The 26,731-nt window shown below is 41.6% G+C and overlaps 1 protein-coding gene across 1 annotated transcript in view; it reads left to right on the top strand.

Annotated features, from left to right (window-relative positions):
* Window positions 1-6,863: 6,863 nt before the first annotated feature.
* The window catches only part of MYH15 (myosin heavy chain 15), a 127,895-nt gene continuing 108,027 nt past the window's right edge, over window positions 6,864-26,731 (top strand). Inside the window, exons 1-9 of the mRNA XM_014792268.2 lie at window positions 6,864-6,951; window positions 11,412-11,518; window positions 15,166-15,309; window positions 16,775-16,931; window positions 17,574-17,601; window positions 18,928-19,021; window positions 20,765-20,857; window positions 23,287-23,350; window positions 23,441-23,536. Of these exons, the coding sequence (XP_014647754.2) occupies window positions 6,864-6,951; window positions 11,412-11,518; window positions 15,166-15,309; window positions 16,775-16,931; window positions 17,574-17,601; window positions 18,928-19,021; window positions 20,765-20,857; window positions 23,287-23,350; window positions 23,441-23,536 (871 nt within the window). The remainder of the gene's footprint in view (window positions 6,952-11,411; window positions 11,519-15,165; window positions 15,310-16,774; window positions 16,932-17,573; window positions 17,602-18,927; window positions 19,022-20,764; window positions 20,858-23,286; window positions 23,351-23,440; window positions 23,537-26,731) is intronic.

The following is a 26,731-nucleotide window of genomic DNA, read 5'->3' as shown; positions in this document are numbered from 1 at the left end:
TGGTAACTATGATTTGCTCTTATAAAATAACATTGGTACTGATTCCACAGGTATCATTTCAGGGACATTTGAGATTCCTTCTTTTGAACTGCAAGCTGTTATTTTAAAAATACAATGATAGGTGAGAGGGTCATACCTCCATGACCTGTACCATCCTGTACATGGCTGTATTCCAGCATTTTTCACATTGGATTGTAAGAGCTGATAAACATCTCTGTAGCCCAGCCCCAACTAGAGTGGGAACTTCTTGAGGTCTTATTGTTTTGTTACCCCACAGAGCCTAGGAAGGCACACTTGAAAATGTATGCCTGACAGAATTTAATCAGAAGTTCTTCTCTGGGTAAATAGAAAATAGCTAAGTGCAGAAAACCGGAGTTTTGATTAGAGATTGGGAGACTAGAAGGAGTTGGACGAGATGGTCCTGGACAGGATAGAAGGCCGCCAGGAGCTGGGATGGGGGAACCAGTGGAAGGAGGGAGCTGAAGAGAAATGTCACTGATATCCACAATGTTGACTGGGGATGGGCCTTTGGTCAGTTAACGATCACTGGGAAAGAGAACAGAAGTGGGAAGGTATCCCCAAACCAGGGAGAAGGATTAGAGTGGAGTAAAGGGGGAGTAGGCCTAGAGACTGAAAAATCACCCTTAGGGTTTGTCTTCAGGAGATCATTAGAAAGAACAGTTTCTGTGGAGTGATGGGAGGAAAAGCCAAATCGCAGTGGGCTGGGGAGAGGCCAGGAAGAGCGGGAGCAAACCCAGGAGTGTGAGCTGTATTGCCAGGAGACTGTAGTAGTAACCATAATCACCCTTTGAAGCGAGTGCTTCAAATAATCAATAATTTGTGCAACACTCTTGATTTGTAATTCAATTCAATTCAACATTTTAACGAGTATCTTTTAAGGAGATGAACCTGCTTAAAGCCGCTGCTTTTACAGAAAGCTAAACTGCATATCAATAAATAAGATGCAGGAATTAGAGCTGGTTAAAGCGTGGTAGATTTACGCATAAAGACTAAGTGCTTGGCAATTTTCTACTGAGTAAACCTTGCTGATTTAAATCACGTAACAGAGTATCCCAGCAGCATGAATTTTGAGAGACATCAGCATCATCTGTCTACCTAGGAGTGCCCCTAATTAAGAGCATCTTGCAGCATTTCCCCAGATTTATGGTGTGTACTGGGCCTTGTAACTAAATGTATTTCACTTACTGCCTTGAGACACATGTTCCAGCTTGTTTGGAATCATTTAAGTGCTTGATAATTCTCTCTCTCCTCTGTTGACATCTGGATAAATCCATTCTCATTTTCAGGCACTTTGTCTCCAATTTTAATAATGGAAGAGACTTTGTCAAGAGAGTCTTAGTGTTTGTTTACTCAGAGGAATATTAATATTTCTTCCTATTACTTGCATCATGGCTTCCCAGCAGTGAAAGTCTTTGAAAGTAAACACACATAATAACCTAACTTGATGAGAACTCAAGTGAATCTAATCAATTATGATGAAACTAACTTGAAAAACTGTTGGGGTTGCTAACATGAAAATAATTTAACTCCTTTAACAATTTACTTAATGGGCATCAGTTGAGTTTCTGCTTACAGTTAAGGCATTAAAATGCCAAGCTGGTATGGATTTCAAAGGAGACAGTCTCTGTGTCCCCTCCCCCCAGAAATTTATTGTCTAGCCCTGAGAAAGAGGTAAGATTGCTTCTCGATGGATTTTCTGTGGCCAGCAGTGAGAGGACTAGAGTCAGTGTGACCTACCAGGATACAGCGTCACCTAAGTAAATGATAGTGCTGTCGCACCTCCATCTACCCGGTTACAGCTGCCGCTTTGCGAATGTCGCTCTCTACTTCCAAAAGGTACTGTCCTCTATCGTGGTTTTGCACATCTCAGATTCACTAAGCGATTTAGAAAGCAAAGCTACCTTCCTGCATATGTAGCACGGCATTCAAAGACTGAACAAATGCTTTCTGAATAGTAATGAGTAGTTAACATCGATTGAAATTTTACTATGCACCAGACACCGTGCTGATTTTTATTTGTATACAATCTCATATCATCTTAGGAGAGAAAATAAGAACCCATGTTGGGACAGAGACTGGGACATAATGTCTTTGTTAAGGATATTTTGATGGCAAAAACAAAAACTCACTCAAGATAATTTAAAGTTGAAGGGGCAATGGGAATGTATTAGAAGGTTAATTGAAAGATCTTATGGAAACTCAAGGCAGGAATTAAATCTAGGTCTCAGGAGGTACTGTAACCACCTGAGAAAGCTATTTGGAGCATAAAAAAGCAATCTTTCTTTCTTTCTTTCCTTGGTCCCCTATTGCTGCTTTTCCACATCCTTGTGACTCCCTCTCTATTGATGCTTCTGCTGATTACCATACATGTGGCACCATGTGACTACACTACAGTGCCAACCTCAGCCCCCAAGTTTGCATCATTCCATTCAAGCAAAAAGCCCAGGCTGAGAGTAGCATCTAAGTCCCAAGTCTATGTTCCAGGGAAAGACACCTGATTGTCCCTTATTGGATCAGGTACTCATACCTGGCCTAATGAGCTGGACAAGGACACCAGTGTCACCTTAGAGACATGGCAGCTTGTGGTTCTTCCCTGTGGATGAAGGCAGGCACTTTTCAGAGCAGTGTGTAGGCTCCGAAGGCACTCCAAACTGTGTCTTCTAAAAGTGGATAAGAATCTGATAATTATAGAATCAGTAGAACCTGGTGATCAACTGAATGTGGGCATGAAAGAGAAGGAGAAATTGGAGATGACTCCCAGGGTTCTAGCTGGGGGACGACAAGGGTCAAGGATGAGAACCCTTCCACTGACGTGGCAAGTGGAGGATGATGAGGGAGTGAAGGAGCCTGTGAAAGAATAACATGAGGAAAAAGCCTCTCAGGTAAGAAAAACAACCCTGTCTAAGGTTTTATCTCAGCGTGATGAGCTCACACAAGCTCCCCTCTCCCCATGGCTTCCACAGCTCCCCCTGCACTCCCTCATTCTGACTTCTGCCACATGACCAGCACTACCTTTTCCTGGAGTGTGAAGATGTTTTCTCCACAAATTTGCCTAAAGTAGCCATAAGTCAAGACAGAAGGAACCCCTATCCCCACCCCACCCAATCTGGTCCCAATCTATTACTCTTAGAGGGCAAAAACTGTCCCATCATTATATCCCCCCGAGCCTAGCATGGGCAATTACAGATGGGCAATAAATATATATTGAAAGAGAGAAGAAATGGACATTTTCAAAAATCTTTTTACAAAATACTTAGGGAGAGAGATAACCACAGAAAACATAACCAGCATAAAAATAGCTAATTTCCAACTAGAGATTTTATTCTTAAAATGACTAAATGCTCTAGACTTATAAGTAGGGTGATCAACTTGTCCCAGCTTGCCTGGGACTTTCCAGGTTTAAGCATTGAGAGTCCCAAGTCCTGGGAAATGCTTCAGTGCCCAGCCACCGGGAATGGTTGGTCTCCCAGGCTGGTGTCATTTCTCTCGTGTCAGGCGTTAGCTTATTTCCTCTCAAGGGCAGCTAGGTTTGATCCTTTCCAGGCCAAGGTGAAAAGTTCACATCTCAGTCTCCCTTCCACACGAGGCCTTCCCACTCCTTGGCTTTACCGTGTTAACTAGGTAACTGAGATACGTTTAATTCTGGAACTTGTATCTCATCAATGCAAACAAAAGAGTAGTGGTTTATACAGCATTCAGTACCTGAGAAAGTGATCCCTGGAAGAGAACAGGAGGAGTTACTTGACTGTACTACAAACTGAATGTCAACACACATGGGTATCTACGGCCTCTCTCTAAGTCCAACTTGCGGACAGTAGCACTGTCTAAGTACTCTGTGAATAACGGATACAAGTAATCTGGACTTTGTAGTTACAGAAATAAGTACCCTTACTACCGATATATAAGTTGTCATTTCAAGTCATCGAGTCCCTTATGAGTGGGGTGTCCATATGTCCCTATTTGCTTGAGGCAGGCTCAGATTATGTCTGTTGCCCAGGTTTGATCATTAAGAACGCCCCCTTTCACTCTCAAAAGTGTCCTGGAATGAAAAAATATGTCCAGGTTTGGATGATAAATAATATAGTCACCACACTTCTGAGTGTATTTGTGACTCCCAGGGCCCAGTCATCCCAGTACGAATCGACAAGTCAAGCTCCTTAATGTTCACAGGAGCACTGGTGCCTAGATGTGAGGTGTTCATGACAATATGCAGACAACTCTGTGTCTTATCCCTTCCTCGCCTCTCCCAGCATTCCAGCCCTGCGCCCATCTCTCTCCTGACTCATAAATATATTTACTAGCAGGAACAAGTTTACAACAGGTCTCAGAATCTTTTGACAAAAATGTGCCAAAATATCAGTCTCAAATTTAGTTTCCTCTCAATATATAGATTAACTTCTTCTAAAAGACCTACCTTTAATTCTGTAGTCCTTTATGTTTCTCTATCAAGATTAAAATACACTCTCTGTTTATTTTGCTGGCAAGATCAATTTGTTTACTTCTTTTGAGAGTGTGGGTTCTTTCATTGTCTATTTTAAGGTGTTAATAAGACTGGGCTGTGACAAGTATGTTATTCTATACAGTTCTAAAGCCTTGTGTGCAACTTGAGACTAAGGGACCCTGAGGATAGGAGGGATATTAGGTTAGTGGAGGCAGGAGACCAAAGAGGAAAGAGGATTCTGATCCTTTGGACAGTTGCCAGGTCCTCTGTACTCCTGGCATATGGAAATTCCTCCCATCCAGTGCTGCTCTCTATGCACACTGTTCCTTGTATGCCTTTAAATATGCTACGTGGTCCAGACTAGGAAAGAGATTTACACAGCTGTGTGCGTGTCTTCATGTGATCTTTTTATCCTTGGATGTTATAATAAGAACTACTTTAAAAAATCTGTTAATTATGAAAGTGAGTGCACATGCCACAAATTGGAACAGACCAGAATGGCATGAAGTGAAAGGGAACTGTCTCCTCTCCCACCCACATCCTGTTCCTACTTCCCAGACAGATACCCGTTTCTTAGGTACCTTTCCAGGAAATTTGTACATGCATACACATACACACACACATTTATGGATAACTTCTATATCAAAAATATTCTTCCTGAGCTCTTCTGTCTACAGAGCGCAAGCCAGCAGGAAGTCACGTGGAGTGAGAGGAGGAGGATACAGTTCAGTTCTCTCACAAACACAGGCTCACGACTTGTCTCCCCGACTGTGGCTTCTGCCCATTCCAATCCACCCTGGAGATGCTGCCAGAGCCATTTTCCTAAAATACTGCTTTCCTCATATCCCTACCCAGCATCTACGATGTTTCCTGTAGTCTATTTCTAAATTTTTCTGCCTAACTTGCAGAGCTTTCCTCTATCTTGCTCCATTCTATCTATTCAAATGTTCGTTATAGTTACTATTATTATTGTTATTATTAATCCTAAATCTGAATGCTCACCTGCAGAAAGGTTGGTTTTATCTTTTTCTCCTGGTAAACGCCACCCTCAGTCCCATCTCTGGGCTTCTGTGCATGTGCTTCTCTTGAGTATCTTTTCTTCTCCTCTCTACTCTGAGAAATGTCCCTAGAGATTATGACTAATCCTTGTATTGGGTAGGGGAGGAAACTGAACCTAGAGAGGTGAAGTGATTTCCTACAAGTCACATGCCTTTTTTCTGGCAGAGATAAAACTAACTCTTAGTGTGGACCACTGGTCTTTGTTTTAAACCACACTCCTTAGATCCCAGAAGTATTTCACTGGACCCACCTAAGTCACTACAAGGAAAAGAATAGATTAAGTGCAGTGAAATCATTACTCTATTAGGTTTGTTCAATGTCACTCAAGTGTGAGGTAGAAAGGGATTCCAGTTCATTCTAGAGGGGGTAAACCATGGGGCTGATCAATGAATTTAACCCTGATAATTTGCCCAGCAACACAGTCCCCCCAAGACTGGAACTTGCCCTGCTTGAGCTGGTGAACTCCTCCACCCACACCCGCTCACTCCTTTCCCCACACACGCGCTTCCCGCTCCAGCAGGGGTTTCTCCACTGCTGCCCTAGGCCAGCTTCCTAAACGTCTGTCCGCCAGTAGTTTTGTATGCCGTCTGCTCCCAGGCACTCATCTCCGCCAGGATACTCACCTTCTTATTCCCTTACCCTCTAATGCTGGACATTTGTCTGAATAACTTCTCCCCTTTGTCACCACAATCTGGCTCCGATGCTCCATCTACCTGGATGCACCTAGATACCTGCAAGCCCTTCTTCCTCTCCCATCAAGGGACGTAGTGTCCACAACTTGATGTTTCTCAGTCTGGCCTGTTCTACCACCTGCCAAGGTCAGACTCTGTTGTTCAGGGCTGCATTAGGACTCTCACAGGCTCTGGGCACTTTCGTCTTTGTGGGCCCTTTTCTTTACAAAAAATATTAAAAATCGGATTTGACAACTATGTTGGGATAAAGACTAATTACTATAAACCAGACTGGATTCATTATTATATATCATTAATATTATATTTTTCTTTTGATTTTAAAAGAAATTAAAATATTTTTGTGGGCCCCTAAAAACACCATGGGCCATAGGCACTGTGCCTTCTGTGCCTGGTGGATAAGTCGGCCCTGCTAGAGTCAGACATTCTTGAGTTCAATGTTGCCATAAACTTGAGACATGGTCAGGGAGAGAGTAGGGGTGAAGCTAGTTAAAAAGAAGACAACCCTTTTAGTCTATCTACAGTGAATGGTTTCTCATTTTCATGCCTGATGCCTCATTTCCACTGTTTTTTTCCTATACCTCTCTTCTGCAGAGTGAATCATTTCAGCTCACTTTCAGGCCTAAGCCTGTTTGGGTGGCTCACTTTAGAGGATGGACCTATCAGAGCTTGGAGAGGCTGCAGCTTTCCTCAGAAGAAGCGAGGCTGAGCTGCGTCTGCTACAGGCCACGGCCTCTGATGGTAAGACTTGTGGGGGCTGCTGGCTTCACTTTATTTTACTGCTTCTAAGTCGCAACTAAGATATTTGATTGGTTGAGAGGAGCCATCAATTCTGGAGCCTAACTTATTTGCTTGGGGTGCAATTGTGTCTATGAACCTCTGACTGAGCAATTGAGGAGCTCAGAGTTGTCCAGGGTAGAGAGGGAAGTTTGCAATGAAGAGGAGGAGGGCTGGGAGGCAGCCCAGGCCCAGGCCCTGCCTACTTTGCCCTAAGACAGGTTTTCTCTTCAAGGAAGCACTAACACAGATACCCAGGAGCGGTCCAGACAGAGCTTTCTTCAGAAACCTCTTAGTGTCAGTGAGTACCATTGAAGAGAGAAGACTGAGACTCAGATGTGGGTGGGCTTTGTTCACGGTAAGGAAGAAAAAAGGAAGAACTCTGGGAAGGCAGGAGAAACAGAAGTTGTCCCCAGCTCTCTTCAGAATTTCCTAATGTTGGAACTTTGCCCTCTGGGTATCTTCTAGATCCTCAGGGTCACTCAGCCGACACTAAACAAAAGAAAATTGGTAGACTTTCTCACCCTGATTAATAATTTCTTGGTAGTTTCAGGCAAGGACATAGGTTAATGAGGATTTACCCTCAAGATAAAGGCTGAGTTCTAGGTTAAAGTCTCTAAATAAATGCTACATTTTCCCTCTCCTTTATGTGTCTGGGCTGCATGGCCATCTTCTGAATTTCAGCTCATTGGAGATTTAGAGTCAGATTCACAGTGTAATCTAGCATCAAGCCGGCTACATATCTTAATTCCACAATTATTCAACTGTGCAACATAAATCCTGACTGAGTGTTGTTCTAGTTTTCAGTCAACATTAAACTTCAATATGACCAATTATAATTCAAGCCAGTTATGTAGGTCATTATATTTCCATCATAGACCAGTCCTGGATCAGTTCCCAGTTTCCAGTCATTGGATTTCACTGCTATGATTGGATTTTAGAGTAGCTAATTATAATCCATCAAATCAAATACAATAACAGAACCATCCCTGAGGTCAGAACTGGTCATGCAGAAGCTTATCGGAGGTAGTTAGATAAGGAAGGACTGAGATCACAGTGGTACCAGGGAGAAAATCAAAGTCGGGCCAAAGCATTAGAGATAATTGGATGATACATTTAGCGGAATCAGCATCGTAAATAATTACTTAAAATATAACAATCCACATAATTTTTAATTAATTTTTTTGGCCAAACAATCCTTTCTCACAGAAATGCCCTGACCGCAAACAGACGAGAGTCAGCAAAAGTTTTTCATCCACCTGGGCTGGTAGACGATGGAGTTTGCTTTTTTGAAGTCAGGCCAAATGGAAGAGGTGTGATAAGAGTATTTGGCAAGTAGTCTTGGGTTCAAATTCCCTGTCCTTGATCCTCTCTAGTTGTGTAATTAGAGCAAATCACTTCACCTCTCTGAGCCTTGGTTTCCTCATCTGTCAAATGGGATAATAGTACTTGCTTTGCCTACCCTCCTCCATGAGGACCAAATGAGACAATAAATGCGAAAAACAAGCACAATGCATTATTATGATACCTGGGAAAGAAAGCTAGTATTGCTGGGTGTCAGGGAGGAAGTGGGCTTTTAGAGATAAAGATGTAACACGATTCCAAAGCAACATGTAAATGATTTTTATATTAGAAAATGATTTTTAACCTATTAAAAATAATTACAAAACTGAATATAGTATTACTGCAATTTTGATCAATATCATAGAAAAAAGTCTTGAAAGAAATGCTCAGAATAGATAACAGTGGTTATCTCTGAGTTGTTCAATTATGGGTGATTTTTTTAAATTTCTTTATATATTCTCTAGTTTTTAAATTTTCTCCAATAAGCACTTTACCTTTATATTGGAAAATACATTTAATCATCTAAAAATGTGAAATCATATAGGCAAACCTCCTAACTTTACAGATGAGAGGACATGAGGCCATTGCTTTATGTGTTGTTACTAGCAAAGCCAGGACTAGGATCCAGGTGGCCTGACTCAGATCCATTGCCATCTACATTTCCATCTCTGCAATTTTTCATGAATGCAAAGAATTAAGAGTTGACTGAGTTCATTTACTTCATCTTCAGAAACATCCCTGTCAGGAACTGGGCTTCAGATAGGTAAGGGTATTGGAAAATTCTCCTCTCCCACTGTTTCCAGGGGTGATAACAGAAAGAGCTAATCGTATAGGTGATGACCCTAATCCTTGAGAGAAAAATTGGAGGAAAAAAAGCTAAGCATATAAACATATAAGACAGAGGAAACATGCTGCAGAGGAAGGGCTCTGATTTAGGAGGTAGGGGATCTAATTTCTAAAGTCATTATTCTAATGACTGCCACTAATTAGCTATGTGACTATGGACAACTCTCTTAATCTCTTTTCTCAGGTTCTTTTTCTAAAAAAAAAAAAAGGGAAATCTGTGCCAGGTGATATCTGTGTTTCCTTCAAGTGATTATATTTGGTTTAAAATGCAGTGCATTTACCTTATCACACAAAATGTATGTGAAATGGGTGCTTTTCAAAAACAAGCCTATTTTCATAGACGTAACACAAAGCAAAATCCATTTTTGCAAAAAGAGACCAAAATAGTAAGTACAATGCAAAACCAGTATTTAAGATGCAAATGACAAGGAGAAGCAAATGCAAAATCAGTCAGACAGGAGTGCAAAACTCTTGCCAGCGGTTTCAGTGGTGAATTGGTTGTAATCAGGGAAAGGAGGAAGGGAGCACAGCGTAGATTGTGGTGTCAAGAAAGTAGTGAGCAACCACTTTCTTTGCAGAGACCAGCATGGTAGAGGAAGGGGTGAATGCTGCCCCACTTCACCTCCTTCCTACATACTCCATCCCCAAGTCCTGTTGCCCACCTCTGGGGAGAGCATCTGGTGTGGGTGAGCATCTGGTGAGGGCCACCTGTCCTGCAGCAACGAGGCTTGCTTAGTTTTTGTGATTCATGTGTTAAGGGTGGTGGTGGTGACAGAGTTGGCGTGACCTGCCGGGGGTTTCCTCTGTGTATCCCCCAGCTGTTACAGCACAAAGGGCATGATCTGCTCGCTGCAAGACAAAAGCCAATCGTCAAGAGGCAAGATGATGGAAAAGAAAGGGCAATTTATTACAGCTTGCTAGCAAGAGGAAAGATGGCTGACTAATGTCTCAAAGAACATCTTAAAGGGACACAAAATCTTACAGCAGTTATATAGGCCGGTGGGTTACAGAGGAGGAGGTTAGGAACGTTGACACTCTGGTGTTACAGACTGGGAGTGCCACAGAGATCTTTCAGTTTTCACTGATGATGGCTATCAGCATAGACTCTCTGTTCAGGGGTCATCATATTCCTGAGGAACTCAAAAGAACAAAGTTATCATCTTATCACACCTGGGAGGTACATGCACAAGCAGGGGTCATAAAATCTACAGAGCAGTTAGATCTCCTGGAGGGTGCATATCCAGCTGGGTTAGTTTGTCAGAGGTCATTCAAAGTTACAATAGGATTTCTTTTCTACAACATGGCCTCCCTTATGTCAACCTTATCTTGAGCTGGTATCACAAGCCTGGGTTCAGATTTTCCCTCTTCCAGCCAAATACTTTCCTCTTCCCTTTCCCCCTGTTTACCTGGTGAGCTGTGACTGGGAACTTCTGTGAGCTCCTGGTAAGACTCATTTTCTTTTAAAGGTATATTTCTTATTCATCTTCCCGGGCTATCTGCCTCAGGCGGGAGAGAACTTGAGAAACTACCTTAAGTATTCATGAGTTCTGGCTCATTTCACTGGAAACTTCTTAGTGGTTAATAGCTTTGTGGAGGGTTGCTTTGCTTAGGGATGGGACTTGGGGGTGAGGAGGCTGAGGAGAGAAAAATAATATATGAGACAAAATAATATGAATCAGTTACGCTGTATGACAAAAATAATGCATAGTCTCACTCCTCAATCCTCACTCCTCCAATTCTACCATGTAATTCTCTTAGCAGGCTTTCACTCCAAAATTAAAAATAGGTCTAAAGAAACCCTGAAAGACGGACATGACCACTAATCTAAATTTTCACTTAGTTGTAACTTTCTGAGTGAAGTGTTTTGGAGGGGAGCTGGGAAGAGTGAGAGCATCAGGTAAGCAGCCGGGACCTGGGATGGGGAGTGGGAGGTAAGTGTTGGGTTGGGAGGGGTGGGTAAGGTGTAGACGGGTAACTTTCTTGTAGCAAAATGGTATATGAGGTCCCCAGCCTCTGTTTGCTCAAATGTTTCTTGTTCCTACAGAGTCACTGTATGGGTATATCATCAGGATGACCTTTCATGATTTTATCTGAGTTTGCAGTGTCCTATATTGGTGACTCCAAGTCAACGAGCAGAATTAGCAGAAAAATGAGATCTCATATATCGGTGTGAAAGTGTCCAACATATATTTTGTACAAGTATTGTAGTTATAATCCTTTTTTTTTCTCTATAGGGAAGAAGAAATGCTGGATTTGTGATGACAAGAATGCTTATGTTGAGGCTGAGGTTAAAGGGAGGGGAGAGGACGGCAAAATCATTGTTGAGACAACAGATGGAAAGGTAAAGGAATATTTATTTTATCTCAGGGATGACGAAGTTCTCTATTTAATCAAATAATTAAAAATATCCTTTCTCTGATAGTTTAAAAACCTGGGGTAGGAGACGCCACTGATACACTTTGGAAACCTCATTCTCTTTAAGAATCTCCTCCACTTACTATCAAAGATTTAATGACGACCATTGAGAAAATCAGAGTAAAACGATTGCCAGTGGTCAAGATCATTGACCCCAGAACTCACAACTTTTCTCACTTCTTTCAGAAGTTTCAAGTTTTTTTTTTTTTTAAGGTGCCCCTTGGAGTGAATAATGACCTAAGGTACTATGAAGCAAGCTGTGTTTGTGTTTGTAGGTCAAGAAAGAGATCTTGCTAATCTGAAGAAGAATAGCACAGCATCAGAGAAGCCAAGAGATGGGGGAATGGTCAGTAATGTCAAGTGCACAAGAAAGAGATTAAGGGCTTGGAGAAAGCCTTGGATTTCAGAATTAGGAGATCACTTATGACCTTTGAAAGAGCAGGTCAGGACCAGTGTTGGGGCATATGCTAGACTGTAAGGGTCATAGAGGGAATGTGTAGTGAGGACGCAACAGTCCCCACCCCCTTTTCCCTGTCACCAAGGCAAGGGGGCAGCAGGGTAATACTGAGCAGACAGCCCACTCTCAGACCCTTTGCCTACATCACTGGCCTAAGGTGGCCTGCCAGCCCTTTGGCAGTGAGCTGGGCCCTACTTCTGGCCTGACTCAGATGACGCTTCCTTATAGATTTTACAGATGATTCTCAGCCCATACTCACTTCTCCCATCTTCCACTTCTGCCCCAACTCCATAACAAACAGGTATAACATCCTGTAACAACACAGGTACCATCACTATCAAGAAAGTTTGTCTTTTTCACTCCCTTATCTTTGTGTTTGGACAATGTATGATCTAAAGCATTGCCATTTGAGGTGGAAAATTCTGGAGGCCCCTCATAAATTACCACTTATGGTGTCTTAATACGCCTTCCTGACAGTATCAGGAAATAAAAAAATCCAAAATTAGGTAGATTTTATATAACTCACTAATGGAAGTAAGGGAAGAACTTGGACCTTCTCAACAGAAACATAAATAGGTAGGCAAGGGAAAATTCAGAAGAAGGAAACAGAAGGACTCAGTTAGGGCCATTTAGCCTGGGGACAATCTCTTATTAAAAGAGAGAAAGCAGTTTTGAATGCCTCTTTTCCATCATTGTTCATGCCAACTTTTATTTAACAACTTTTTTGAAATACAATTTGTAGACCATATAGTTCATCTCTTTCAAGTATATAATTCAATGGTTTTTAGCTTACTTCAAGAATTATGCAACCACCACCGTAATCTAATTTTAGAATTTTTGTCATCCCGAAAAGAAATCTCATACTCATTAGCAGTCATTCACCATCCTCCCCTCCCACACCAGCCCCAGGCAACCACTGATCTAATTTCTTTCTCTATAGATTTGCCTATTCTGGGATTTCAGGTAAATTGGGTCATACAACATATGCTGTTTTGTGTCTGGCTCCTTTCACTTAGTAAAATGGTTTCAAGGTTTATTCGTGTTGTAGCATGTATCAGTACTTCATTCCTTTTTATAGCTGAATAATATTCCATAGTATGGATATACCACATGTTGTTTATTCATTCATCAGTTGATAGACATTTGGGTGGTTTACATGTTTTGACTATTATGTTTACATTTTTGGCTATTACATGTTTGGCTATTTGCCATGAACATGCGTGTGCAAGTTTTTATGTGGACATATGTTTTAATTTCTCTTGGGTATATACCTAGTGGTGGAGTTGCTAGGTCTTATGGTAACTCGTGTGTTTAGCATTTTGAGGAACTGCCAAACTGTTTTCCAAAGTGGCTGCATCATTTTACATTCCCACCAGCAATGTATAAGAGTTGTAATTTCTCTACATTCTCACCAACATGTTATTATATGTCTTGTTGATCATAGCCATTCTAGTGGGTATGAAGTGATATTTTAGTGTGATTTTTATTTGTATTTCCCTAATGACTGACACTCTTTTCACATGCTTATTGGCCATTTGTGTATCTTCTTCAGACAAATGTCTATTCAAATCCTTTGCCCATTTTTTAATTAGTTTATTGCTTTTTAGTTATTGAGTTGTAAGAGTTCTTTATACATTCTGGATACAAGTTCCTTTCTAATATATGATTTACAAATATTTTCTCCCAGTCTGTGTGTTGTCTTTTCACTTTCTGGATGGTGTCCAACTCAATTTTATTAGGCCTCCAGATGAGAGGCTTGCTCTTCTGAGCACATTTGCCAAAACTGCTGTCTTTTCAACAGTATTTAAGGTGATTTGTAAACATAATGTGCTTACAACTATGATTTTCAAAAGAAATCATAGGAAGAAGAGCATGAAAGCAATAAGTTAATGATGTAGAAAGAGGAGTCAAAAGTGGTTTGTTTTGTTCTATTTGTCCTTCCACCATATAATGAGGGCCCATTCCTCCAGCCCCACTCTGCATCTCCCTGGCTCCAGGCATCCTTCTTCTGATGTTAGAAATGACTAAACTTCCAATCACGTTGGTCTTTGCAACATTAGCAGAGGCAATAAAGCCAGTGGGTGTAGAGTAATACTTGTGGAAGAAAGTTGGTAATGAAAGAAGAGAAAAATAGAATCAGACCTAAAGGGAGGTATTTGAAGAAATAAAAGACCAGATTATGTTCTACGGAAGAGAAGGAGTCCTTGAAATACAGAAGTTGAAAGGACTCAAAAGAAAAAGGGTTACTGTTGGAACAATGTCAAAGAAGACTGTGGGTAGGAGTTGGATCAAAAATAGAGAGAGAGTGAGAGCCTCGGAAGAAGAAGCCATCACCACCTGGGATTAAATGGAGCAATCAGTTGATACCAATATTTATTAACCAAGGAAAAAGGCTATAGGAAATAGTGTTAAGAAACTTTTGAGAGCAACTCTGAGCAATTATTTGATAATAGCAATGCATCTATATTAATCAAGAGATAATGTTGAATAACTACCATGTTCCTAGCATTGTGACAGATGCTTTAATAACTATAGAAGAAGACAATATCAAAACTCCTTCTTATAATCTAGCTGGGAAATAGTCTTAACACAGTCAATTATTAAAACATATGCAAGAGTTAATGATATCAAGCTAGTACAGGTTGCATATATGATAAAAGACTTTAAAAAAATGAGCTGGAGGAGTTAAGGATGGTTTGAGGAAGAGGATAGGTCTTGAACTAAGTCTAGAAGGATGAGTCTGCTTCCTTGGTCTTTCACTCCAAATTCCTTCTTCTAAACCTCCAGGATATGTTGAGACATCTAGAAAGGAGCCAGATCACATGTAATATGATGTGTGTACACAGAGGCAGTCAGAGTCTGTGAGAGACACAGGATTAGGGCACTACAATTTAGAACACTTGATTCAACAAAACACTTTTTTAAAAACTTCAGGCAAGGAGAGAGCATGGGCAGGAGAAACACCTGTTTCTTCTATTAAGGTGGGTTTAACTTCTGGCCCCATCCTCTAATGAGGCATCTTTTTCTTGACTCTGAAAATTCTTTCCAATATATGGCAAAATGAATGAGCATAGAAGAAATGGGGAATATAGCTTAAATTTTTCTCCTTTCTGCAGAGTCTGAGTGTCAAGGAGGATGAAGTCCAGCAGATGAATCCTCCAAAGTTTGAAATGATTGAAGACATGGCAATGCTGACTCACCTCAACGAAGCCTCTGTGCTGCATATCCTGAAGAGGCGCTATGACCATTGGATGATCTATGTGTGTATATGTGCTTTACTGCTGAAGTATCACGCTAGCACTCATATTAGTGATGTCCCTGCCCTCTCTTGGGTGAAAAAGATACACTGAATTTAAGCATACGCACATGGGGATAATCCTTGAGGAATGCTCACTAGGAAGGGACCTTATCTTAGCATTTCCCCAATTTTATTTTGTCTGTATTCATAGTCCTTCCCACAGGTTGTCATGCTAAAGTAGAGGCATGAGGCTCAGAGCCTGATAGATCAATGTCCAAATGCCAGTTCTGTCACTTGCTATCTGTTAAATTTCTTATCTTCTTGTAGTCATCTTACCTGTAAAGTGGGATATAATGCATCTCTCCATGGTAGCGTGGAGGATTAAATAAAAAAATGAAAAACATGTAGCTCAATGCCTCTTACCTAGTTGGTGCTCAGTATGGAGTGATTTTTTTTATCATCACTAAATTGGTGATGGTTGGTTGCTCAGATTCTTTGATTTACTCTGAACCTATTTAGCAAAAGCAGCGCTGAGTAGATGAGGTGAAGATGAAGGCATTTGGGACCCATTGCTGTAGAAGCCTTGACATGCAGCCAACGTGCTCCTTGGCTCTCTGATTTACCCCATGACTGTATTAGTTTCCCTGGGATGCTGTAACAAAATTGCCACAACCTGGGTAGCTTAAAACAACAGAAATTTATCCTGTCACAGTTCTAGAGGCCGGAGTCCAAAATCAAATCAAATCAGCAGAGTTGCGCTCCCTCTGGAGCTCCTAGGGGAGAGTCGTTCCTTGCCTCTTCCAGTTTCTGGTGGCTATTGGCATTCTTTGTGACTGTATCACTTCAGTCTCCGCCTCTGTCTTCACATTGCCTTCTCCTCTGTGTGTCCATATCTTCTCCTCTGTGTGTCTCTTCTAAGGACACCAGCCATTGGATTTAAGGCCCACCCAAATGTCATCTTGAGATCCTTAACTTAATCACAACTGCAAAGACCCTTTTTCCAAATAAGACCACATTCACAGGTTCGGGGAATTAGGACATGGACATATCTTTTGGGGGCCGCAATTCAACCACTGCAGTGACTGAGTGACCCACATGAACTCCTGTTCTTCAGTGCTTTAGATGTCAGGCTCCTAATCTTGCTGAAGCACAGATTCCCTTCAGGCCTCAAATGCCTGATAGCTGATTACCGAAATCTGCAAGCCTGCTGTTAGCGTCCTCACAGTCTTTGAAAGGTGTATGTGTCAGACACGTTAGTAGTTAACAGGCCTCCCAGGGGGGAGGTGATCCCAGGTCCTGTTGTTGCTCTAACCTAGTTCTGTCTCTTCCTGTTAGAAGTCCCTTCTCTGCAAGCATCCAAAAGCTCCCCTCCTTTTAGTTCCTTTATAAGTAAATATTCGAGCAAATGTTACCTGACAGCGAAAGAGCTGACAAACCTGGAAGTATTTCTAACCTGTTTTCTGAAATCTGTTCTGATCTTCGCTCAGACATATTCAGGTCTCTTCTGTGTGAGCATAAACCCTTACAAGTGGCTTCCAGTGTATCAGCAAGAAGTCGTGGCTGCCTACAAAGGGAAGAGGCGATCACAGGCGCCCCCTCACATCTTCGCTGTTGCCGATAACGCCTTTCAGGCTATGCTTCACAGTAAGTGGCCGCCCTACAAAATGTAAGGCAAAAATATCTGATCTACTTTTCCTCTGTGTCACTAAGAGGCACGTAGGCATTGTGATAAGAGCATGACCTTTATAGTTACCTAACCGCTTGAAGCCTCTGTTGCCTTCTAGATAAAACGTGGGTAAAATAAAGCCTCCCTCCTAGAGTTATGGGGATGATTAGCTCACGTATCAAATTAAACGAGATGATGCATTGAAAGTGTTTGCCCGGTGGCTGGCCCGGAGTAAGCCCCCTGTAGATGGCAGCTTTTATTACAGAAAGTGCCTGTTAGAGTTTCTGGCACAAAGAAGTTTTTCTATAGCTATTATTACCCCATGCTTCTTAAAAGGCTTAAAATGGCAAATATGTCAATCATTAGTCAGTTATCATTTGTTTCTGGAGCAAGGAAATAGGCCTAGAATTTGTATGTTCTTATGACTGGCATACATGGGACAAGAGAAAGTCTGTTTTACTCTGTACCATTTAAATGGTATTTTTCCTAACTGTATACAGAGCAAATCCTTTCCCTTGTGTCTGATTTCAAACTGCAACCAAGGAAATTTTGAATAAGTTCATATCAATATGTAGAAGCTCTGGCAGAAGAATGTTCTGACGATTTCCTTTCTTTTGCAGATCGAGAGAATCAATCTGTACTCTTCACGTAAGCATTTGCCTTGCTTTTTCATTTGGGCCAGCAGTGAGAGTTTCAAGGGAAACGGACACCCACGTTTCACTGGGAATGAAACATAAATTCACTGTCTTTGAATTGTTTGCTCTTTAGACGTGGAATACACTCTAGGCAAGAATAAGATATTCAGGAAATTGTCATAACATTTTAGTTAGTGATTACTCCAAATATGGTGCCAGCTAGGCTGCCTCCACTATTTTAGAAGATCTTTAGGATCCACAGTGCACAAGCTGATCTTAGTCATCTTCTTGATGGAGAAAGCTCCCTGTCCCAAATGATCATTTTCAATCATCTGGACTGGCTAGTTAGGCAGAGAGGCTGAAAGCCCAGTGGGTATGACCATGGAACAGATAACATGCTATTGTGGGCAGCCAGATTGCGGCAGGTCAAGGTCCATTATGTAGTCAGAACTAAAAGATGGTGAGGATTGGAGGAACAAGGAAAAGGGGGTGAGAGGAAGGAAGGGGAAAGGACTTCAGTGATACCATATTGTATGCTAATTTTGATGGGAAGAGCATTGGCTGGCCGGGTGAACTGTCAACATGGTGGCTGAGGGGATAGGCTAAGACTCAAGAGGCAGTGAAATGCTCAAGCCCTTGATCTTCCTGTGCAATGATGATGCCATCTCATGTGTTGGGCTCTCCACTGGCTTCAGCCACCCCAAGAAGAAGAATAAAGTCTCAGAATCATAGAGCTAGAAGGGCAGATAGAGTTCAGCCCTTGGCAGAGAGGATAGACTATTTTCTGGAGTTTCAGACAGATAAAGGCAGACCTTGATCCTATGACGCTTTGCGTGATGAGGCTGTAAATTCACCACTGTGTTCTCCTCACGTTACAAAGTTAGCTGGTTATCAAAGGTAAAAGAGAAACCTAAAGGCCAGCTGCCTGGTAAAATGATTGGTAGGCCCTCTTCTGAGGGCGAGGGCTGGACCTGGACAGGTGGTAGCCTTAACATGTGAAAATCTCAACAGTTGATAATGAGGAGACCTGTCTCTATTTAATATAGGTGCTCTTCAGCTTTTTGTTAACAGGACCATGAGGAATAGGCTGCTTGTTTTTATAAAAATCTTTGATCTTTCTTTACTCCAGATTTTTGCTCATGCTGTTTTTTCAGCTTGAGATGTCCATCCCCTTCTCCCAAACAATTAAATGCCTCCATCTCCTTCAAGTTCCATCTTAAGGTCCACTCTTCCATAAAATTTTCCCTTCTTGCCTTAGCCTGTATGATTAAAATTATTTAACTTTCTTTGCATTTATAATTTGAACCAGCTAACTGTGTCATTGAACTTCTAATCACAGAGGAGAATCTGGTGCTGGAAAGACTGTGAACACCAAGCATATTATCCAGTATTTTGCCACCGTAGCAACCATGGGTGAATCCAGGGAAAAGCCGGTAAGTGTCCATCTGTCTCAGAAGGAGAGGTGAGGTGGTTCTATCCATTGATCATGGAGGCTCTGCCTTGATCACTTAAGGGGAGAATGAAGGGGAAAATAGCCATAAAACCATCAGAAAATTATAAAAAGTCTTTTTTCCCATATTTCCTTTGCCTCTTGAAAGGATCATCAAGTACTCCAAACCAATAATCCCAAAACATGAAATGACATAATTTGTTTCAGATCTGCTTTAAGAGGTATTTACTGGCCTGATCTTTGTTGGTCGGACCCTCCGAGAATTAGGCACTTAAGATCTAAACCATCTTCCCTAAAGGCTAGGGATGACCTTCCCTAAAGGTGATCAATGCCTTGAACGGCCACTTTTGGTACATCTGAATCACTTTAGTTACTGTGAGATGTCAGACTCCCACAGATATGCACCAGTAGGAGTCTGCTTCCTTCACCACCATCTCCTGGATCAAATCCCAAAGACTCGATGGAGTGTTTAATTACATTCCAGGTTCTGAAAAACTTTACTTTCTCTCTCTATTTAATTATTTTTATCCATGGCTATTTTTAATTTAGCTTACTTTGTTTAGCTCCATTAACAGGTTGATGGATTTCATAATAATTTGAGAATAACTAGACCATGAGAGTTGGCGTGCAAAATAAAATTAGATAATACTGAGTGGAACTCAAAATCAATGAGTTATTGAGCTGTTATGACCTTTCATCTTTCTAAGTCTGACACTGTTGTTTGTTTTTGCAAAGTGAGAAGTATATCAACATAGCAATCTGATCCAGTTTTCAAACCATGGAAACTTTCTTTTCCAACCACCACATTCCTGAATTTGATTGATTTCTTTAGGTATCATTGAACTCTATTATTCACTAGATGTTACTTCATTTTTGTGCATATTTTTAGTTGTTTGGTGTGTGTTTGTTGGATCTAGCCATTGAGCCTTAGGATAATATATTACACAATACATAATACGTAACACTTCTATGAAAATCTTTGCTCATATAGGCCTTTACTTATTTAAAGGACGGTAGACCCATAAAAACTAGAAGGGATATGGTATTTGTAAATCTATAAATTCTTGAATACCATATACTATATGATTCCCCCCATAAAATGGGTCTTTGAGGCTATGTGGAAAACAACAAAGCTGTGTTGCAATGTGGGTGCTGAGTGGTTTTTCAGACTCCTTCTGTGTAGATGACCTGCTCTGGCCCATCAGTCTGAGCACACATCATTCAAATTGAAGACCAATACCATTACAAGTCACTGCTTGGTATGGACCTCTAGATTACTTAGAAATGTAATTTAATAATGCCAAATTTCGGCTGTATTATCTTAGGGTAAATTTCCGGGTGTGAGGATTAGATGGGAAGAGAAGAAAATTAACAATGAGGGGGAATATGGAGTGAAGTTTGGAAATAGACTTTTGTTGTTGTTGTTGTTTATTTTGGGAAATATTCATTTTCTTTTCCTACTCAGGCCTATGCCCACCCAAAGAGAAGCACTGTGAATAAATGAGTTCCCACATATACTCATAGGGGCATCGTATATTAAGTCAGTCTCTCATCTATTTTTCTGAGTTCCCATTCCAAAATAACATTTTATAACTAAAATTGAAGCAGCTTTTGGCTACTGGTTATCAAAGTAAGAATGAGGTTTGACCTGGGTTTGGAGGGTTTGCTACATTATAGAATTCTGCTCAGAACTTCATCAGCTGTACTTCTCTTACCTGTCTCTCAGGGGACTTTAGAAGATCTAATCATGCAAGCGAATCCTATCTTGGAAGCATTTGGAAACGCCAAAACTCTGAGAAATGATAATTCTTCTCGTTTTGTAAGTAATGTGATTGATCAGTATATCAGTCTTTAATTTTTAAGCAAATTTTTACACAAATGGTAAAATTCATGTCTGAGCACATAAGTCTCAAAAAAAATTACTAGAACATCAAAGAAGGGCTTTGATTAAAGTTTATAATATTGTTAGATTACTCAAAAAAATTTACCATCTTCATCATTAAGATGACTAAAACTACATATAAATATGTACCTGAGAATCTTCTATTGTTTGGTCAATTTCAGGAAGAAATTATTTATCTTAGTTTCAAATTCCTTTCCACTCCAAGTAGGGAAAGTCACCCAGCAAATTTTAATAATGTTATATATTTTATCACATTTTACAGATTTGAAAGTACTTTCTTTTTCATAATTTCCTGTACTCCTCATAACAAGTTGATTTAGGAAGCACTTCCTAATTCACTTACTACAATTATTGTTTCTACTCTTGTCTAGGGCCCCTCTATCCCTGCATATTTTTCATTGGGGAATTTTTTTTATTGGGAGAAAGTACTTTTTAACATAGCTTTTGATAACTAGCAGTCCCATAATAGAGGAAGAATTTGGATTTCAAACCCTGGCTTCACAAATCCATTTTAGGCCAAGAGTGAGTGGCAGGGAGCCACTATATAATTTGCATGGAAATTTGCAGAAGGCTTCCTGTTTGAGTCTCTGGGCAAAATTAAATAACAGCCTGATGCTGATTTGGCTGGTTTCCATGCGGGGCCTTCGAGCTGCCCTGCGGACACTCACGTCTGCCTGCAAGGTCAGCCTGCAGAGCAGGCGCCCGTCCCGGGCCCTGAAGGACTGCTGGATTCGGGATTTGTTAGAACGTGAAGGGCTTTTCTGCTGAAATATGAGAGAAAAAAAGCTGGAAAATAAGAAGAGAGAGAAAAGAGAGGGAGGGAGGAAAAAAGATAGCTGAAAGAATCAAAGAAAGGAAGCAAGGAAAGAACAGCAAGTGGAAAGAGATAAATAAGGAAAGAAAGCAATTGAAAAAAACAAGAAAAAAGTTGGAAGGATAGGAGGAAAGAAGTGGAGAAGCAAAATAAATAAAGATGGATGAATGGAAGGAAGGAAAGAGAGAAAAGGGAGTCCAGAAAAAAATCCGGCTTAGATTCTTTCAATTAACACTATGTATGTATATATGTATACACGTGCAAATGTACACATGCATGTATGTACACATGTGTGCGTGTATATATGTGTATATATACAGGTGTATGTTTGTGTGTGTGGCACCCATTATCCTACATTTTTTAACGTAATGGCTCAATCCCCCTGTACGTAGCCACTCTCCATCCTTTGCCAGGCTGCTGTCCTGCTCTGACTCCTTCCTCGCATGGGGCAACCTCCACCAGGCTGCCCCCCGTCCTGCACCAACATCCTCACTCCGCAGGATCTAGCTGTCCCTGGACTGCCGCCTTGGCTGCATCTTGTGTTCTAACGCTGGCTCTGTCACCTCTGGGCAGCCTTTCTGCCCCACTAGGTCCTATCCTATGGCTCCTCACTGAGAAGGAAGGATGGGAGTCCCATCTATCATTTATGCTGAAGTGTTTTTTGGTTTTTTTTTTTTTGCTTGAGGAAGATTCACCCCGAGTGAATATCTGTGCCAATCTTCCTCTATTTTGTATGTGGGTTGCCACCTCAGCATGGCCACTGATGAGCGGTGTAGGTCTGCACCTGGGAACCAAGGCTGGGTGGCCAAAGTGGAGCGCGCTAAACTTAATCACTAGGCTACAGGGCCAGCCCCCAAAGTGGGGTTTTGAAACATAAATCAGATCACACCACTCCTCTGCTTAAACACTCCCAGTGTCTCCTGAGCACACATGAACTAAAACCCTCCTCTTCCTGTGGCCCACGGGGCTTACGTGATATGGTGCCTGGTGCCTGTCTACCTCTCAGACTCCGTTTTATGCCCCCCTTTCTCTTAACTCACCAAACTCCTGCACAACTGGCTTTTCTTTTGATTTGGAAACATTAGAGCTGTTGAATTTGCTGCTTACACCTAGAATCTACAAGAGTTGGGACCACACCTATTTTTCTAATGTGGTATCTTCAGTGCCCAGCAGGTTTCCTGGATCATAGTAGATCCTCAACAAATGTTTGTTGAATGAATGAAAGAATACATTAAGCAGATTCTATTTTTCTCATTTTTAGATAAGAACACTGAGGCTAGAGATGTCCAATAATGCAGACAAAAGTACACAGCTAATAAATGGCAGGTCGGAGACTAGAATCCAGGACCACTACCAGTCTTGATGATCATTCTGGCTTCCTCCCAGCATTCATTAACAGTGCCATCTCAGACCCATGTTGCATTTTTTTTAACTTTTGGAGAAGTAATCATTTTGGGAGTAATGTGCATAATGAAGCCATTGCAACTATTTGGAGTGTTTGAGTAGGTGACTGTGTTCTATGTCCACCCAGGGCAAATTCATCAGGATGCACTTTGGTGTCAGAGGCAAGCTGTCATCTGCAGACATTGACGTCTGTAAGTAGTCATTGCACTATCTGATTACTTTTCTTCTAAGTTTTGCGAGAACACCTAAGGATGAATCTTTATCCATTTCTCATCCTGCAGATTTGCTTGAAAAGTCCCGGGTGATTTTTCAGCAGCCTGGAGAGAGAAACTACCACATATTCTATCAAATTCTGTCTGGAAATAAAGAACTGCGTGGTAAGTGTGTTATTCTGCAGCTGAGGGTCATTCCTAAACAAGAGACGGAAGTCAGATTATTGGGGCTAGAAAAGTGCTGTTTAGTAAGTCTCTTAGGCTCTTTAGAACTCAGTTTATTCATCCTAAAATGTAAGGAATTGAACTGATTATAGAACCAGTGTTCTATAATTTTATATGGGTAGAGAGCAAATAGTAACGCTTTTTCCAATTCGGTAGTGTTTGTAGGTGGGTAGGATGCCCAGCAGAGTTAAATGAATCTGTGTGTGTGTGTGTGTGCCTGTGTGTGTGTGTAAAAAGTATTAGATCATTTAAGTCGTTAAATGATTAGAACCACATGGTTGGTATAGACAAGAGGCCAGATGTGGGAGACATCATCACGGTGTGAAGCAGTCAATGGGAGTTTTATAAAGAAGAGAGGGTTTGGGTTGGGATATCAAGAATGGGAAGGGGATTTAACCAGAGAAATGAGTGGAGGGTATTTCCATTAGGAGGAACAGTGTACACAATGGCAGGGAAAGGCAAGGCAAGAGCAGGGAGCAGAGAGACCAGGTTGGCTGGAGGAAAGTATTTGCATAGAGGAAGAGTGGAGATTTTATTCTGATGGTTTCTGAACTCAGGGAGTTGGGAGTGTGTGTGTGTGTGGTGTGTGTTGTGGGGGTGGGGTGGGGTAAGAGGAGGTCATGATTTGTTGAGGGCAGTGACAATTAAGCTGGTGTGATGGGCAGTATGGACTGGACGCAAAACTCTAGAGGGAAGTGATTATGGTAGTCCCAGTATGAGGTGACAAGTCTAAGGCAGTGTCTGTGGGAATTCGAGGAGAAGGTGATGAATTCATAGAAGAACAGAAAGGTCTTGGCAATGACTGAATGTAGGAATGAGGGACAGTTATGAGTCAAAAATACTCCCAAGTTTTGTACTTGACTAGGATAAAGGTAGTGCCATGAACAGAAACAGAAAAGCAACTTGTGGGGTGAGAATGAATTTCAGGTATTCATTCAACAAATATTTATTGTGGGACTGTGATGTGTGTACTAGGCACTGCTTTTGAAGCATGGGGGATAGAGAAATAAAGAGACAGACAGGTCCCTGCCCTTGTGAGCTTCCACTGTAGTGTGGAAGACAGGTAACAGACAAGTAAACAAAGAAATATATAGTGTCAAAGAATATTAGTTCTACAAAGAAAAATAAAGTTGGGTGAGGGCACAGAGTGAACTGGGGTTTGGGAGGATAGTGGGTGGTTATATTTTTGATAGCATGGTCAGACAAGTTCTCTCTGAGAAGGCAATATTTTTGCAGACATGTGAATGAGTGAGGGAGCAAGTAGGCAAAGATTTCCAGGAATAAAGTTCCATGAGGAGAGTCAGTGAGCACAAAGGCCTTGAAGCAAGCATGCATTTGGTTTATTCTTGGAATAGCAAAACGGCCATTGTGGGTGGTGGAGTGGAGAGGGTAATGCAGGGGGAGATAGACAGTGGCCAGACCAACAGCACCTTGCAGGCCATGGCAGAGGGTTTACATTTTATTTTACGTGCTGTGGGAAGTCATTGGAAGGGGAGAATGGCAAGCTGGTTGGATTTCAAAGGTATTGCATATAAAGTAAGCCATTGAGGACAATGATGCTCCCACAGGAGGGGATGTGGGATGAGATTGGAGATCCAGGTGAGCAAATTGATGGGGAACAGTCCCCCCAGCCCCTTACGCTTAGATTAAGTATGGTATAAATCTGCCGGTGTTTTGACTACATGGTCTTCAACTCCAAAGCGCCTGCACCAGATGGGGAAAGTTCTGCAAAATGGGCAGTTATTTTTGCCACAGGTGTAATTGGTGAAATGTAAGAAGCAGCTATTTTCAATACTTCCCCCCTTCCCTCCACCTAAACCTGGAATAGAATGTTTTGATCTTCCTTTCATTAACCCTGCCAAATCTGACATTCTTGACACAAATTTCTATGCTGTGCAGACCATCTGACACAGGGTCCAATGTGGGTACCAGCAGTGACGACAGGACTTTTAGGAGCATCTCTTTACTAAGACACTGTCTGGTCTTGGGGAAAATTCATGATTGTCCTGAGTTCATTTACCTTGTTGAGTCTTTGGGGATGCTGAGATTGATTACCGTGCAGAGACTGACATCTGGTGGTCCAAACTGGATATTGTGAGTCCTCTTGTTCTGGACACCAATTGTCGTTCTTTGGGACGTTTTAAAATTTGGAACTCTTTCTATTCATGTTTGCCAAGAAGAGCTTCAGAGTGGCCCAAGGACTGATACAAGAGGGCACATCTCAGCAATATGAGAATCATCATGTCCAAATTTCCAAAAATATGAGCATTTGTGCATACTACAAAAGAATCAGGTTTGGAAATCACAGCCGAGAGGCTGGCCACCTGCTGAAGGAGTTGAGGAAATGGGGTGATGTGTTACCCCAGAGCCAGCCCCTATCTAGCCTCTACATGGCCTGAATGTCCCTTCTCCCCTTCTCTTTCAGGCAAGGTTGACCCTTGTTCCAGGCACGGCAAAAACCCACTTCCCCACCTCCCCACGTCCCCTCCGATGTGGCTCCTTCGAAATCTTTTAGTACTTAATGCCATATGTATAGTTTGGTCCCATGTATATCTTCGTTTTTCTCTTCTTTTCATTGACTTTTTGTTCTTTCCACTTATTTTTTGCATCCATTCTTGCTGTTCAACTAACTCATAAACTCCAGGAGGAGAGGTCAGGAAACCTGTCTTTGCCTCTTGGAATCCTTGACACTTTGTCTAGTACCCTGAGTATTCAGTCTATAAAGTGTGACAGTAATGCATAGTGGTGGCTGCCAAGTCTGTCTACTGGTGGCCTGAATGCCTCTGGGGAAAGAAATGGTCAGCATCTGGACCCCCTATTCTGGAGCAGATTCACTTTACTCATTAGGTCTCTCTTGAACTAGTCTCATATCTTTACTCCCTTTCTCCCCACTGGTTGTAAGGGGGCATGAGATGTGTGTGTGGTTATGCAGATTGTGTACTTCCCAACTCCAGAGAATGCTATTCAAACTGTAGACTATGTAAATGATTCTCTCTGGAGTTGGGCAGTGCACAGTCTGTTCCGCTGTATGTTGCAGCACTGAGGAACAGGTAATGATGGGTGATGCGGCATAGAGGCGCTAGCTACAGAATTTTATTTGTGATCCTAAACGTTTTTTGGCCTGATGTCAGCTTT

This window comes from Ceratotherium simum, chromosome 15 (assembly GCF_057802395.1).
Source record: "Ceratotherium simum simum isolate JZ-2026a chromosome 15, ASM5780239v1, whole genome shotgun sequence".
NCBI lineage: Eukaryota > Metazoa > Chordata > Mammalia > Perissodactyla > Rhinocerotidae > Ceratotherium > Ceratotherium simum.
Note: the sequence above shows the minus strand (reverse complement) of the source record. Positions and strands in the feature narration are given on the sequence as shown.